Source organism: Ursus arctos, unplaced genomic scaffold (genome assembly GCF_023065955.2).
Source record: "Ursus arctos isolate Adak ecotype North America unplaced genomic scaffold, UrsArc2.0 scaffold_4, whole genome shotgun sequence".
Taxonomy (NCBI): Eukaryota; Metazoa; Chordata; class Mammalia; order Carnivora; family Ursidae; genus Ursus; species Ursus arctos.
The window spans coordinates 80,722,734-80,739,541 of NW_026623056.1; the positions used below are offsets into that span (position 1 = coordinate 80,722,734).

At 36.8% G+C, this 16,808-nt stretch overlaps 1 protein-coding gene across 1 annotated transcript; it reads right to left on the reverse strand.

Moving 5' to 3' along the window:
• Positions 1-9,342: 9,342 nt before the first annotated feature.
• On the reverse strand, positions 9,343-10,953 carry LOC113256880 (keratin-associated protein 24-1). Its single transcript, XM_026500854.2, has one exon. The coding sequence runs from the start codon at positions 10,945-10,947 to the stop codon at positions 10,186-10,188; it is 762 nt and encodes a 253-aa protein (XP_026356639.1). The 5' UTR covers positions 10,948-10,953; the 3' UTR covers positions 9,343-10,185.
• Positions 10,954-16,808: the final 5,855 nt, after the last annotated feature.

The following is a 16,808-nucleotide window of genomic DNA, read 5'->3' on the forward strand; positions in this document are numbered from 1 at the left end:
TGGAGGAAATTCAGATCTCCTGTGGGTATTTCCTATGTTGTCCTCCCTTTCAAATACAAAGTAGCATTAGCTGAAGGGCAGTGTCTTGAGGAAGTGGGTAAGTTAGGTGTAAAGCTTCCCATTGGTAACTCTTGGCAATTTAATAATTAGAATGTACCAGAACTAAAAGCATCTCTCATGATTTAATGGTTTATTTGCCACATGTAATTAAAATATGCCTATATCATTAACAGACACTGGCTAGGCTTGGGTGGATCCTGATAGAAGCACTTTGGGAAAGGAACAGAGGGAAGGAAGGCATAGTCAAACACAATAAAAATTTTAACACAGATTATATCTAGAACGATAGAATCATCATATTTTACTGATGTATGGGCTCATTAAATTCAACCTTTTTGTTTTACTGGAAAGGAAACTGAGACCCAGAGAGAAAATGTTTTTTTATCGTAGTCATGCAACTATTTAGTGGCAAAATCCAAACTGAAGAATGGTCTCCTGACTCCAAGCCCAGTTCTCTTGTATGACCATGTGCTGCTTCCCTTGTCCCCAGCCATCTGTCCAGCTTTGCTGCAGTGACAGGCCAGACTATATCCACTTCCCACAAACAAGCAAGCTTTCCCAGGCAATCATCCAAATGGCCTTTAGTGTTTATACAGAAAAGTTGAAAGACTGTTTACTTAAAAAAATCCATTGTCTTTGTATTTTAAGGACACACACACGCACACACAAAGACTTGGACATACGTGACTTTGTTGGAATTGCTTTTTGGCTCCACGTTCCCTGGCAGGGTGGCCAAAACAATCGACACCCTCATGTGATCAGATGCACATTTTCATGTCAACACACTGTCCCTAAAGCCCCTGTTCACTGACAGTCACTCCTCTTTGGGCAGTGATCAAGAAAACCCTTTGCCTTTAACAGCTTATTTTTAATTTTGTTTTGAAGATTTTATTTATTTATCAGAGAGAGAGAGGGCACACGTAGGGGGGGAGGGACAGAGGGGGAGAAGCAGACTCCCCATTGAGCAGGGAACCTGATGTGGGACTTGATCCCAGGACCCTGGGATCATGACCTGAGCCGAAGGCAGACGCTTAACTGACTGAACCACCCAGGCACTCCTAACAGCTTATTTTAGAATGCGTTGCCTTGACCTTTCTAATTTCTTATAAGGAAATAATGGCAAATATCTGCAATTTTTCACATATAGAATAAAATCATAAAACTTGGGGTAAACAGATATTGATGGCATGAGGTGTTCTTTGCAACCACTGGAAACAGATCTTCAGGGCCTGGGACTCTGGAGTTGAGATCTGCTTATGCTCTTGGTTAGCATAGAGCATGGATTACCTTGGAATCCAGAGAATGAAATTAAGTCCCATATTTAGATCAGAGAAGAAGGATTTGGATTAGCTTTGTGTCTGATTTAACTATCATTACCCGAAATACTTCCCCCCCCCCCACCCCCGGCTGGTGGTATTTCCTGGGAGTATTTCTCCCAGGAATTGTGTATATAAATTTCCCTTCCACTGCTCAGCTATGGTTGGCGGCCTTCACATTCAGGTGGGTCAGGAGCTTTTTTGAACTGATGAGTTCATGCTTCTTCTAGAATGAGCAGAGATGGCTTCCTTGAAAACCACCACAGCTATTTCTGTCAAATAGAGCTATCCTACCAGTTTGGTGGAATACTTGTGCTTTTATATTAGGCTTCTATTAATATTTTATAATAGCACTGTATCTTACCTGAAAGCAATGAGAAATGTAGATGTTCTAAGCCTCAGGCTGGATTGTACTCTTATGCTTAAAATCTCCATTACCTATATTTCAAGAGAGACAAGAAGAAAAGGAAAAATGTATCTTGGCTAAGTTCTCTCTTCTTTATCAGCAGTTTTCTAAATTATGGAGAAGATACACTTGCGGTTATTATGCCCAAGTGTTAAACAGATAATTAAAACCAAAGTGGTAAGTATGTATTTTCAAAATATATATTATAAAACATATAGAACTAGGACTTCCAGATACATATGCCATTTAAGAATCATGACAGAAAGAAATAGATGTGTATATATACACACATACCTACAAACATACATATTTATTCACGATCATTCATAAAGTTAGTATAATTATTACCTTTATCTGGTTCCAGGATAATTGTCAAAGAATCCACTGGCTTTAGCCGGAATTCAAACTTTATTTGTGACTCACATTAATAAGCTTGCAGGAGATGGAATCCTGGGGGGTGATATGTGGCCCACCAAGGCAAGGAGACCCAGGTCAAGATGGGATTGACTGACACAAGTTTGAAGCCCTCTGTAGCTTATTGGGACACACAGATTAATAACTATATAAGCACAGGGAGGCACGTTTCTGGAAAATAATTAAACAATCCTCTGCTCTTCCCTTCCCTTTCTTTTCCTATCCTTTGCCTTCTCTTCCTCATTCCGCCCCTACTTCCATTTCTATCCCCATCCTTCTCCCTCTTTCCACTGCACTCTCTTCCCCTCTGACTCTCCCTTCCCTCTCTGTCTGCCTCTCTTACCTACTGTTCTTATTGTTGGTGGTAATAACACATGCTGTGTGTTCCAAACCAGATATTAAAAGCTCTACTGACTCAGGTTAAGTCTCTTCCTTTCAGAATGTGTTTATTCCCATCCAAGACTATCAGTTCCATTCAATTTATACAAGATCAGGAACATGAGTTCTAAGTTCTATACAGTTCTCCAGATATTTTACTCTGTTTGAAATCCAATTTTTAAGTATTTTTGCTCTGTAGGTATTACCCCATTTGACTCATTCCCATGTACTATCTTGTCCTGTGTGATGGATTATAAATTCATGTGATTCAGTGCCTCAGAATAATGTCTTAACCTAGAGCAAAGGTTACATACACTGGAGACTTGCTGTTCTTGGCATCTTTCCTGTAGTTTCCTCACTTCAAGGCATCAAATGAAGTGTAAATAGCACAATCTGATCTTGGAGTGACAATGTTGGGTGGTTTATAATAATTTTATTGGGTCTAAAAGATTTATACTTTCCTTATATATTTCCTGTTCAGTACCTATGCTTCTACCCATAGCACTGGGCTAAAAAAATATAAACCAAGTGTGTATTCTGTCAAATAAATATTTTCCAAGCTCAAGTTCAATTCACTTCTTAAGTGTGATAACCACAATGGGGAAAAAAAGCCCTAAAGGAACGCAGCACTGTCATCTGATTTACTTTGCCCCGTGAACTCTGTTTAAAATAATTGCATACTCATTGTATTCTATAGTACATATCTTCATTAATGAGTTGTTTCTTACAGTATACATAATCTTCTCTTAAGTGATAAGCTATGTGACTTATTTTAGAAAGCACTATCGAGGTTCTGAGAGACTAGTCCTTGTTAGTAAGTGGGTTCTGAACATTTAAAAATTGAAATAAATTGTAGGCGGCGAGCACACATATTTATCATGTTTATTACTGACAGAGGTCATGTTGTAGAATTAGATCTGTTAAAACAAATGACGCTGCTGACACTGAACCCTAGAATTTATTTGCGTCAGGACAGCATGGGTCTGGGAGAAATTTCCCATAGTAGAGAAAGCAGGAAGGAAGAACTCCCAAGAGGGGGAAGGTCAAGGCTGAAAGTCATGTGCCCAGTATTCTTGCCATGTTTATCAATCATAAAGGTTATTGCACCTCCCCAGAGGCCTAGTGAGAAAGGATTTAAAGAGTAGTCCTATGGGTATTTAAGGAAAATTAATTCCTCCCAGGAACTAGTGAGGAAAAGACTGCCCTGCTAATATACTGGACTAGTACAAAAGGAATCTAGATTCTGATTCTCGCTTCCCAACTAAGTAACTAACTTCAGAACTTTGGAGTCTGGTTTTCGATCACATCATCTGCAGAAAAACACCTGCTGTTGTGATAAGTTTGAGGGTCTCTTTGCTTGTTTATGTAATAAAAATGCCTGCCACTTATGGAGCTCTATTCCCAGGCACTGAGTCAAGGTGTTTTATAAACTATTTCACTTAATTGTCAGAAAGCCCCTTACTTTATAAAAGCTCAGAGGGTTAAGAGACAGCTATGGACTATGAGAAACAAGCTGAGGGCCTCAGAGGGGAGGGGGGTGGGGGAATGGGATAGACCGGTGATGGGTAGTAAGGAGGGCACGTATTGCATGGTGCACTGGGTGTCATACGCACCTAATGAATCATTGAACTTTACATCGGAAACCGGGGATGTACTGTATGGTGACTAACATAATATAATAAAAAAATTTAAAAAAAAAGAGAGACAGCTTAAGTTGTACAAGCTGTAGGTGGCAGATTCAGAATTAAAACCCTAGCTCTTCTGCTAATCACTGTGGTATACTCATGATATGTGAGCCATGATGTCACACACAATAAATACACGCTCAAAAAAGCACTTAGTATGTATCTTTGAGTGTGTTGGCTAAAAAAAAAAAAAAAAAAAAAAAAAAAAATTTCCTAAGGGACTCAAGATTCATTTGGCACCCAGTTTTTATAGTAGAAATCAGAAATCCAATGTATTCCCCAATCCTGGCGAAAAGAGCTCACAAAGCCTATTACTTACTAGAGATGACTGTGAGGAGATGCATATTGATAAGAAAGATCAGATTCTGGGATAGTATGATTTTTAACCCACCATTCTCAGTGCCTGTACTCTAGGTGAGAAGCGATTCACAATAAAAAATAATGATAATGACAATAATAATTATCTTTGTCATAACTGTTTCTTGAAAGAAAGGATTCTGGACCTAAAATCTTTATTCTTTCTTTCTTGAAAAAGATCATTCCAATTTTAGAATTTTTATTCTTTAAGAAATTTTCAACTTTGTTCTTTTAGATCAGAATCTAAATGTAAACTTAGAGGTGATTTTTTTTTAATGAAAAGAATTATTTTGTATTTTTGAATAACATTTCCTTTAAGTATTAAGACTTTGGAATGAGAGCAGTCAAATTAGAATGATCTAGAATTTTCAGGACTCCAGACTGTAAGGCACAGAAACCAATGGCGGGGGTGGGGGGTTAGATTCCATTCTCTTCCCGTCTGTCAGTGCCCTGACTATAGATACACAACTTGGTGAGTTTCTGAGTCCCACCTGTCAATCACATTAAAAAAAAAAAAAAAAACAGACAAAAAGAGCAAGCACAGTGAGCATAGTGAATAGTTAAGAAATAATTTTATTAGCTCTGAGACAACAAGTACGCACATCTGATCAAGGATTCACTTCACTTCTGATTCACTTCTGAAATGACTCTAGAAACTATAATTTCAGCGGGTGTTAGTATAGGTGGAAATTTTAGTATGGACAGCACAGTGTTGGTGGTTATGAATAAATATAGAGTTACACAGTTTTGAGATATTCTCTATGATATTGGGAGTGACAATATGGTTAATTGAACTGTCAGGTGAGATTGCTAATTCATCAAGGGCCTCCTGGTGGATGAGATCCATTTTTCTTAAACAAATCATGTGTAGCACACCCACCGTATATTGAGAGCATTGATGAGCATTTCATACAGAACTCAAAGAAAAAGACACAATAGAGAAACTCAATGGAACAAAAGTTTAAAAATCTATTAATGTTTACACTGGGCTTAGAAATGATATAGATTTATTTCTTATCCATTAGAAAATATGGTAGATGAAAGAAGGTTTCGAAAAGATATTGACTAATAATACAGTTTCAAGGTAGCAGACAGAAACAAACAGAATTATGCAATTATTTTCAGGCCTTTGAGAGCAGGCCAAATGCAGTAGCTTTATCAACTCTTTAAAACTTTGTTATAAAGTAAATCGTTAGTCATCTACACAAGCACTTGTAAGTATATAAATTAAACCAGAGACTTTAATCATCATTAAGTCAACTGAGCATTAAATATATTCCAGGGTAGAGTTTTGTTTGATTTATAGCATTTAGAATAGTAGACATACATGCAAATTCATTGTATTCCTTTCTCTGCTGTGTATGAAAGAGAGATAAGCATAAAAGAAAAGACTCGGATGCTTGTATTTGGACTTGTAAAATTTTTATAACTAGAAAGTAATATTTTAAATCTATGAGTAGGTTTTTTTTAACAAAAAAATAGATGGTCTTTTATTTGGGAAGCAGAAAGTGTTGGTCAGCTGTGCAGTGAAATGTATGGGAAAAGAAATAATTCATTTGTCTATTTTTAAGTGCAAATTTAAAAAGACCTCAGTTGAATTCTACAAATTAGCTGCCATTGGAGCTATGGACATAATGTGTTATTTATTAAGCATATTTTATGCCTAAGTGAAATTGAATAGACATATATGAATCTTTACATTCTATGGTTTTCTAGATGGTAATGTGCTATAGAAGACTGATACCTACATCACTTTGCTATTCAATAATATTTTTATTAACAGTAGCATAGGAGAGGTTGTTGATTATATACTCTACGAAGTCATAGAGTGGGACCAATTTCTTTTTTAATTACTTAGGAAATCAAAGCAAGACTCTTAAGCCTAAAAGTCACTTTGAGAATCACCAACTACTATTTCTAAAACTCCCCCAAAGCTAACATAACTTAGGTTGTGTTTTTATTTTATTTTTTTAAAGATTTAATTTATTTGACACACAGAGAGAAAGCACAAGCAGGGGGAGCTGCAGGCAGAGGGAGAGGGAGAAGCAGGCTCACCACTAAGCAGGGAGCCCGATGTGGGGCTCGATCCAGGACCTTGAGATCATGACCCAAGCCGAAGGCAGATGCTTAACTGGCTGAGCCACCCAGGTGCCCCAGGTTGTATTTTTCTGGAGTTTTTTATTCTATTCAGATAGATAAATTGATGGTTAGATAATAAATAATTTTGAGAAATGTTCATTGATATGTGTAATATTATATAAAATGTCACACCTTATTTATCATGGTTTATAATCTAATTTTTAATTTTGTAATATGTCTTTCATCATACAATTCCTATGGATCTCTATGTTTATATGTAATATGGATCCACTGTTTTTAATTCTTGTAAAATATTTATTAGTATAACTACATTACATTTTATTTCATAGTCTCCCTTTGATGGACGTGTCCATTGCTTCTAATTTTTCAGTATCGCAGCAGTGCAAAAATAAATATTGTAAGACTTGAAAGAATGTTTCTGTAGGGGAGACATTAAGAAGGAAGTATCTGGTCATACAATGCGGGCATTTTAAATATTCACGAAGATAGCAGCTCTAGCAAATTCTACTACCACATTCAGTGTGTAAGAATATGTTTTTAAGTTGACATAAACAACTAAAATGTTTGCCAAATGGATGATGAAAAATAGCACTTATAATTACTAATTACTGCTTAGTGGAACATTTTTCGATGTGTCTATTGACGACTGTACTTCTTTTATGAGTAATTGCTCTTATTTTTTAAAAGATTTTATGTATTTACTTGAGAGAGAGAGAGCGTGAGGTAGGGGCAGTGGGAGAGGGAGAAGCAGACTCCCTGCTCAGCAGGGAGCCCACCATGGGGCTCTATCCCAGACCCTGAGATCATGACCTGAGCAGGAGGCAGATGCTTAACTGACTGAGCCACCCAAGTGCTCCTAATTGCTCATATTCTTTATTTCTTCTTAAGTCACGAGTTTCTCTTTCTTTATTTGTAGTTATTAAATATCCTCAACAGTAATTTTATAGTGCATGTTATACTATTTTATCTCAATCATGATTTTTTTGTCATTTTTTTGGCCTGGGTTTTTATTATTATTATTGTTATTATTATTATTAGGTTATAATTGACATATAACCTAATAGATCCAAGTGTGCTGATTTTTCCACTAGGACTATTTGCTAGACTTTAGGTTTACAGAAAATTTGAGTGGAAAGTACAGAAATTTCTCACACTCCCTCTCAGCCCGCACACACACTTTTGCTTTATTTTTAATTTCTTTGTAATGTCTTCTGTTATCACGAGGTTTTGATCTTGATGTAGCCACATTTACAAATCTTTTATTTTATAAAGATTTGTTTGTTCTTATTTAACCTAAGGTCTTACATTTTCTCCCAATTTTTCCCCCACTGATGAGTTTATGTTTCCTTCCCTTGGGTCAAAATAATCTATGCCTCTTTTTAAATGTACCTATTACCCCTACCCTCTCTTTCCCTTATTGCATATCCAAACCCCAGTCAGTTCACAGTCAGGTATCATGCCAATGCTATTTCTTCCACCAAGTATTCTCTAATTCTCCTGTTAGAGTCCTCCCTCTGATTCATTTTATATTGTACTCAAAACGGTTGAGGCAGTATTATGTTTGTTTCAGTGTATTACTCCTCTGAATAGTTCTTGAGAACAGGATCTATAAACCTTGATATCCCCAAAGAATCTCATTTGATTCTTCAAAGAATAGGTTTTCTATAAAAGTTTGTAAAGAGAAAGACTGTATGTTTAGTTTGGACAGCTGAATACTCAGCTGGGACACACAGTAATTATTTTCAAATACTTGAACACCTGTTCAGTGTTAAAGGAATTAAACTGGGCCTATATGGTCAATGGATGGTTGCTAAGAACAATTCGATTTGTGTCAATATGAAGAAGAAATTTTCAACAGATAGTACTCTCTGAAAATAGAATGAACTCACAAAGGAGTGACTTGATCGTCCACAGACATGTTCAAGCGGAAGTGATACATACATATTCCTTCTGTAAACCTTTCTGATACATGGTAGGCCTCCTGAATAAATAAAATGGTAGCCCCTTCTGTATGCTTCGAGAGTTTTAATTTTAGACTCCTGATATTGATGACCTTCTTCCATTCATCCCATCTCCAGTTAACACCCATCTCCACAGGCCATTTTATTTTACTTTAAACATGATTCGCTTTTTATTTACAGAAATTCTTAGGATAGATGTTACTTTTTACTGCTGAGATGGATGATTTTATTTCCACTTTTTGGAGAACTTTGTAGAGGTTAAATAATTTCTCTCAGGGTTCAATATTAAATCTATTCCAAAGCCCAAACATTATCTACAAAACCAACAAACACACATATTGGTAGGGAAATATATATACATTTAATACTTTATATAATTTGCACTAAATTGATTTATTTTATAAATGTTTTCCCCCGGTTTTCTGTAGACATATCAATCACAGACACTCGAAGAGAAATGCCACTCTATATGTTAAAACTAGAGCAAAACAAAACAAAACAAAGTCCTAAGAAGTCATATTCTATCTTCTTTATATTTTTAATTAGGCGATTAAACTAAATGACAGGAAACTAGTGCTTCTACAATGCTATGCATATTGCCCAGAACATTGATAAAACTTTAGTGAATATGAAATAAAGCATAATGCAAAGCATTATTTCCCAATAGAAATTTGTTTATTAACTATGAACCAGAACATTTTCTAGAGTCAGAAAGCAATAATTCAGCAGAGGAGGATTATAGCAGAATCATGAACATAGATCATCACTAACCATGAAGAGTCTATAAGAGTATTTTGTCATTCTTTCAACAAACAATTCTCATGCTGCTGCTACTCCCAAGGCTCTCTCCTAGGCATTGGGAACAAAAGCCGAATGCCAGCCAAGTGAGGGCTTTGGGGCTTCTTTGGAAGAGAAGATTTGCTGAAAGTCTTCCGATTTTGAGCTGTAGTTGAACACTGCTGCTTGCATATCCTGATAATCAGTCAGTAGGGGATAGATGCAACAGCTGAACATAGCATATTTAAGGTAATGCTATCTCTTAGCTCATTAGCAACATGCTAGTTAAGCAGTCCACAGACTATGGATAAAAAGCAGAACATTCTGAAAGAATGTGCTGGAATCATCAGTCAAACCAAAAAGGCTTTCTTCATCGAGAAGGTAGGGGATACTCCCAGTGGCAAACAGGGGACAGCGACAGCCAACATCAGAAAGCTGGCGATGGGTGTATCTTATGTGGAATCTCTTCAGTGTGCCCATTGTAGTCAATCGCAGAGACAATACCACCTTCAGGATCAGCCCTCAACACAAAGGACGTTAACAGAGCAACAAAGAAAAAAAAGCTAGCAAATGATCACGGTTGTGGTTAATAAGTCCTGGAGTTGTATTTGAGGTTAATATAACAAGATTCTTAAGACACATGAAGTAATTAGGCCGAATTTAGAGAAGACGACTCCTTGGTAGGATCTGCCCTGAGATAATTTCCAGCAGCCATAAATGCAACAAACTGCTCAACAGCAACTCAGAGGTCTGCAACCACTGCATAAATACCTCAGAGGAGGAAAGGTACTTGGAATGCAGCTCAGAGACTGGAAATTTCTAGAAAAATATCCCAGCGGTTGGCAGCTCATTGATCCATAACTTGGGTATTGGCAATTTCTCACTAGATAGTTTTGGGATTGGCAGCTTCTGGCAATACAACATGATGGTGAGAAGCCACTGGGTATGAAGGCAAGATTTTGGTAGGCTCTGTACTTCAAACTGCCCAGTCTACAGTGGTTTAGGGGTCGGAAACTGTCGGACAAGCAATTAAGTCGCCCAAAGCATTTGAAGCCACTGCTGAAGGTCTGGCAGACTTTAGATGCCCTTTGGCTGGGTGTGTAGCAATAAGATACATACCCCTTGGTCTGAGTGCATGGGCTGCAGCTGGGTTTGGGTCCGATGTTCGTAGTTTCACAGGTGCTGCAGACTTGGCTCACTGTTGGAGAGTTGCAGGGCACACAGGAGCTTGATGGATTGCAACTTGTGGTGCAAGTCTTGAGCTCACAGCTAGGAGATTTGCAGCTTGGCGTTTCACCATAAGTTCCTTGGCAGTTACCCAGGAGCCAGAGATTTCCTTGGTAGCTACTGGGTAGGCAGAGCCCAAAGGTAGGGCTTACATCACTGGAGCAAAGAGCAACGGAAGAAGTCACTGGGATGTAACAGTGAGTTCTGTAGGATGTGCCACTGCAATCCCCAGAACAGTCCAGAAGAGACACAGAGCTTGACTGCATGTTCAGTGATGGCCGTGGAAGTATGGTGATACTATGGCCTACGGACTTTTTATATCTTTCCTGGGGATTGTCGGCAGCCTTTCCAGACTCTCTTCCTTCTCAGTGCCTGGGACAACAATACAACAACATCTAATTAGTGTGTTGTTTAGCTACACCTGCTGACATCTTCACACTCCTTTAAAAATAAGTTTATTTTGATTCTTCAAAGTATCTCTAATCGCCACTTTGAGCATCATCCATCACCCATTATCTGTAGACCATAGCTTCAGTGAATAGTGATTTTAACGTTAATAAGCAAACTCTCATCTGCCAATCGATGGTTAACAAGAGTTCACATGTCTATGGGCTTCCGCAGCATAGTCATTAAAGGGTTAACAAGGATTCAAGCAAAACAAGGAACCTGTACTTTTCCATTCTTTTGACTGCTGCAAAATACTGCAGGACTTAATCCTATACTGTGAGCTAAGCAGAATACTTTGGCTGTCTCAATACTGTTGCTTAAAACACAGGGTAAAGCATTGAACTATTAAGAGAAAGAATTGTTCCCCCAAAATATGTACTATGCTCTTAACTGTGGCCATGTATCAGTGATGACTTCTCATCTGACATATTTGGAGAACTCCCCCTGTAAGACTCACAGTAATCCACGAGAGATTTAATGACCTAACTTGTACTCATGGGTCAGTGGTTGCTAAGTAACCAAGACTTTTATGAGATTTCTTTCCTAAAGAGTTTCTGAATATGTCGTATCAAAGAAGGCCAGTTTCTCAAGATTATGCCTCCCTAATTGACTGAGATTATACATCATATATCCCCTTGTCTCAGCTGTAAAGCCCAATTCTTGCCGGATGTGTAACAATTTTCTACATTTCTCCCAACATAAGTTTTATTTATTCTTGATTTGCTATTTTTTTGCACATAGACTTCATTCATTCCTGTGTTGAAGAGTTATTCTTTGTCTATACCCACAAAAGAGAATAACTATGTTTAAAAGTGTATTTGAATAACATATAGTTCCTACAGGTACTCTACATCCTAAATAACACTTTTTGCTCCTTATGATGAAAGCTGATGGAAATTTTTTTTTTTTAAGATTTTAATTTGAACTGAAGAATTGACATTTTGTTCTTGAAAATATAAACTATAATTCAAACTTACAGCCTACAGTGAATTGGAAACAAGAATTCATTTATTAACAGTGATGAGTTCAGACAGAGGACAGTACCAACTTATTCAGGTAAGGTAAGCTATGAGGCTAGTGTTTAAAAGACATTGCCCTTAGAGAAGACAATGTTCTCTGCTTCTCAGCTAAATGTTTAAAATGCATGCCACCTTAAACCTACAGTTATTCTCCAAACATTTTTCTCAATCTGAGTTTTCTCCATGCTTCTCTCAGTCTTATTCTGTAAGGTGATGGGTTTATCCGCTAAGCAACTCTTTATTAAACACGTTTTGCTGTCTTGTGAAGTGTCTCTTAAGTGAAAAGGGTCGGGATCAGAGAACCCTATTTTCAGCTAATTGTTTGGCTACAGAGTGTCCTGGGATTTTGTGCAGGAATGTTCAGTCCTGGGGCAGGCAGAAGAAGAAATAAAATATATAAGGCAGTTGATGGCCAACTTCCCACTGAGTTACTGAATCCTAGTGATATATAGAAGAGTCCAGAGGTTGATGGGGCTTTATATCTGCATTTCTCCATGGTACCTCAAGTCTTATTTTTAGGTTTCCTTGAGGTAGATTTGAGGGGGGAACAGAATAAGTCAGCCCACTATTAAGCCCACATACTCCCCTTCCAACTTAGCATTAAGTGGTATTTTAAATTAATAGACCAGTGATGGGTAGTAAGGAGGGCACGTATTGCAAGGTGCACTGGGTGTTATACGCAACTAATGAGTCATCGAACTTTGTATCAGAAACCGGGGATGTACTGTATGGTGACTAACATAATATAATAAAAAATCATTAAAATATTAATTAATTAATTAATTAATTAATATCATTCACACTAGTGTAAATCCAACAAAAATATGTAGAACAGCACATAGTATGACTGATGTTCACAACGTGAGACTTACTTAAATTTATTTGGTACAATAATATTCTAAACAATCAAATGTTAAGATTTGCAAATGTAGAGTTAGATCAACTCTGCTCATTTTTTTTTTTAAATTGAAGTATAGTTGACACACAATGTTATATTAGTTTCAGGTGTGCAATATAGTGACTCGACAATGTTATATATTACACTACATTCACCAGGATAAGTATAGCTATTACCTGTCATCATACAAGGTTATTACAATATTATTGACTATATTCCCTATGTTTTCATCCCTGTGACTTATTTGTTTTACATCTGGAAGTTTGTACCTCTTAATCCCCTTCTCCTACTTCACTCATCTCCCCAGGCCCTTCTCCTCTGGCAACTATCAGTTTGTTCTCTGTATTTATGAGTTTGTTTTTGTTTGTTAATTCATTCTTTTGTTTTGTTTTTCAGATTCCACATATAAGTAAAATCATACAGCATTTGTCTCTCTTTGTCTGACTTATTTTACTTAGCAAAATACTCTCTAAGTCCATCCAAGTTGGACCAACTCCTCTCATTTGCTTTTGTGTTTTACCTTCTTACCTACCCATCACAGTCATAGGTAACCATCACAACCCATTCACCCACTTTTTTTTGTAAATGATACCTCTACAGAATTGTCTTCTATTTTAGTCTGCATCTCGGCAAGACACAGAACTGATAGCATCAGTAAGAGAGCAAATAAGCTCATCACAGTGGTAAGTTTTAGCAGAAAGTAAAAACCATTGTCATTTACATGCCACTGTCCTCTGAAGGCTTTGGAGAAGCATATGGATTACTCTCTTTTCACCGAATTGCTAAAAAGATCTTTCCTTTCATTAATTCCCCTATTTGTAATATATATATATATATATATATATATATATTTTTGGTATATGAAAAGTAAATAGAATCCTGCCCACCCAAGATGCCCATATCCTAATCCTTGGACCCTGTGAATGTCACCCAAAGTGGCAAAAGGGACTTCGTAGACATGAATAAGTTAAGGATTTTGAGTAGGTTTCTGGGTGAGCCTGATGTAATCATAGGAGTTCTTCTAAAAAGAGACAGTCAATCAGAGAGAGAAGGCAGTCTGATGACAGAGGCACAGATTGACATAAGTGAAGGAACCTTGAGAAGCTGGAAGAGGCAAGGAATGAATTTTCCACTAGAGATTCCAGAAGGCATCAGCCCTTTTGAAATCCTGACTTTAGTTCAATGAAACTGATTTCAACCTTCTGGCCTCCAAAATTGCAAGAATACATTTCTATTGTGTTAAGCCACCAAGTTTGTGATAATATGTTATAGTAGCCACAGGAAACTAATATATTATGTCAAAGAATCTAGGTCACTCTATTAGTTAGTCTTTATGTAGAGTTTGGGCTCTGTATTCTGTATTCAGGGCAAATTTAAGACACAAGGATTAAGTTTTCTAGCCACCAGATAATTCAGAGAAATTCCCATGCCTTCTGAAGAATAAGAAACAAAATCCCTTTATCTAATGAGGCAGCAGATTCCTTGTAACTCATTAAAAAAGAGTTATGGAACTCTTTCCCAATTTTTTCCAAAGGTTAAAAATCCTTTAGGGTAAACACAGAAGATCAAAGAAAGCTAAATTTTCCAGTAAATGGCCCTTAAAGAAAATAATGGAGGTCACCTTCTAGACTTTTAAGTCATGGTAGAATTTTTATCTTCCTTTTTTGCCACCACATATATATTTGCATTCTAATTCCACTTGCCCCAGTGCTATTAAATGATGCAACAGTGATCCCATGATTTAAAAAAGGAAAATGTATGCAAACCCATACTTACATAGAAATTAAATTGTAACTATTGAGTCCAAATGATTCTTAACTTTAGCAGTGGTAACCTAGAATGATGGGCACAATAGCTACATTTACCCCGTTGGATTCATAGATCATTAATTGTTTCAACAGCTGAAGGGCAGATGAGCAAAATTAAAAACTTGAGAAACAGGAGTAAATGAAGATAAAGCACTTTAAAAATGATAACACAAGTGGGTGACAAACAGAAATGCAAGTCTGATTTGTGCTTACATTTTAAGGAAAACATTGTAAGAATATAATGAGATACTGGTGAATAAGAGTTAAACATTTTGAGATGGAGTTGTCAAGACTAAAACTCCATGAATTATGAATCACCATCTTACTAAGTACTATTGAAACATATTTATTAGTGTGTGACCTAGGAAAATTATCTCTCAATGCCTCAGTATCTTCTGACATAAAACCAGAGCCAATAGCACCTACTTTGCAGGACGGTTGCGAGGACAGAATGAGATAAAAAATGTGAAGATAATTAAGAGAGTGCTTGGCACATAGTAGATGCAAATCAAATGTTACTTTTCCTTCTAATTTTCCAAAGCTGTCATTAAAAAAAAAAATTCTAGCCACCCATTAGACTAAAGAAGAATATTCTCACTGTTGATTTACTTTGATGTTGCAAAGAGATATCCTGCAATAATCTTGTCTCTTCTAAAAGTTAATGCCATAGATGGACAGTTCTCCCCCATGTAGTTAAGAAAAATGCTTTCCTTGACAACAGATCACTGATGACTCCTCTTATTTAACCCATATTCTTCTGTGCCATGGTCATGAGCTAATTCCTGGAAGGCTGCATATACAGTTGTTAAGAATAAGGCCTCATTACTCAAATTTCATGGGTTCTAATCTTTTACAATTTTATAATATCACTTAACTACCAAATGTTTCCATAACTCAATGTCCACATCTTCAAAATGGAGTTAATAATAATAGTATTTTCTCTATAGATGGCTCTGAGGATTAAACGAGTTAGTCAAGCAAAGGTTATGCAATAGAGTTAGTACGTAGTTGATGAGAACTTTTATCATTATCACCAGCCTCCAATCTTTATTATTATCATTATTAAATATTATTACTGGATCTCATGTAAAACCCATTGCATTTTGTAAGAGTACATCAGAAAGAGAGGAAGGAAGGAAGGAAGGAAGGAAGGAAGGAAGGAAGGAAGGAAGGAAAAAGCACGAGAGGAGGCTAGGTTTTAGGCTAGAAAACTTGTTGCAATCTATCTAAGTTATATATCAAACATACACACACACACACAATTTAATTTAGAGAATTTAATTTGTTGAGGACATTTCCTACCATCTCCATAGGAAATCACACTCCCAGAGAGGACCTAGTGTATGTACCATTAAAATTAGTCAGCATCCTAGAAAGAAGGGTGGGCTGTGGCTGAGACAGAGAAGAAATAGTTTTGTTTGCAGTTTAGACTTGGCAGCTTTAGAGTTGAAGGTCACGGTTGCCAAGTTATGGACAACTTCTGAGAGGCTTCTGGATTAGTCATTACCTAAATGAAAAAGGCTATAGATGATATGGAGAATAAAGGAAAGTCTTTGAAATCCAACTTAACTGGGTCTTTGGGCAAGTTGCTGACCCTACTGGACTTTTTTATCTGTAAAAATGGGGAAAATAAAATGTTTTCATAGTTGTCTTCGTAGGAGATTACTGATTATATAGTGGTAGGGTGGCGTATTGAAAGTATCAGTATGGTAGATATGAGAAGTTGCTTGTAGGAAGAGCAAGTTCTCACTGAGTACAAGGAAGAAGTGAAATAATTAGCTCCATACATATATAAAAGAGAAATAAGTTCCAAGTAACAGTGTTCTCTATGTCAGAATCCATGAGGGAATGGAGGGATGCTCTTGTTAAGTTTAACTCAAGAGGAAAACAATTCCATTGTTCAGAATTAAAATTTATGTAACCCCTTTGTGGTTTATCCCATTAGGTAAGGTGAA

Excerpts from the sequence above, each read along its gene's own strand:
- LOC113256880 (XM_026500854.2), bottom strand. The coding sequence starts at position 10,947 with ATGCAGTCAAGCTCTGTGTCTCTTCTGGACTGTTCTGGGGATTGCAGT.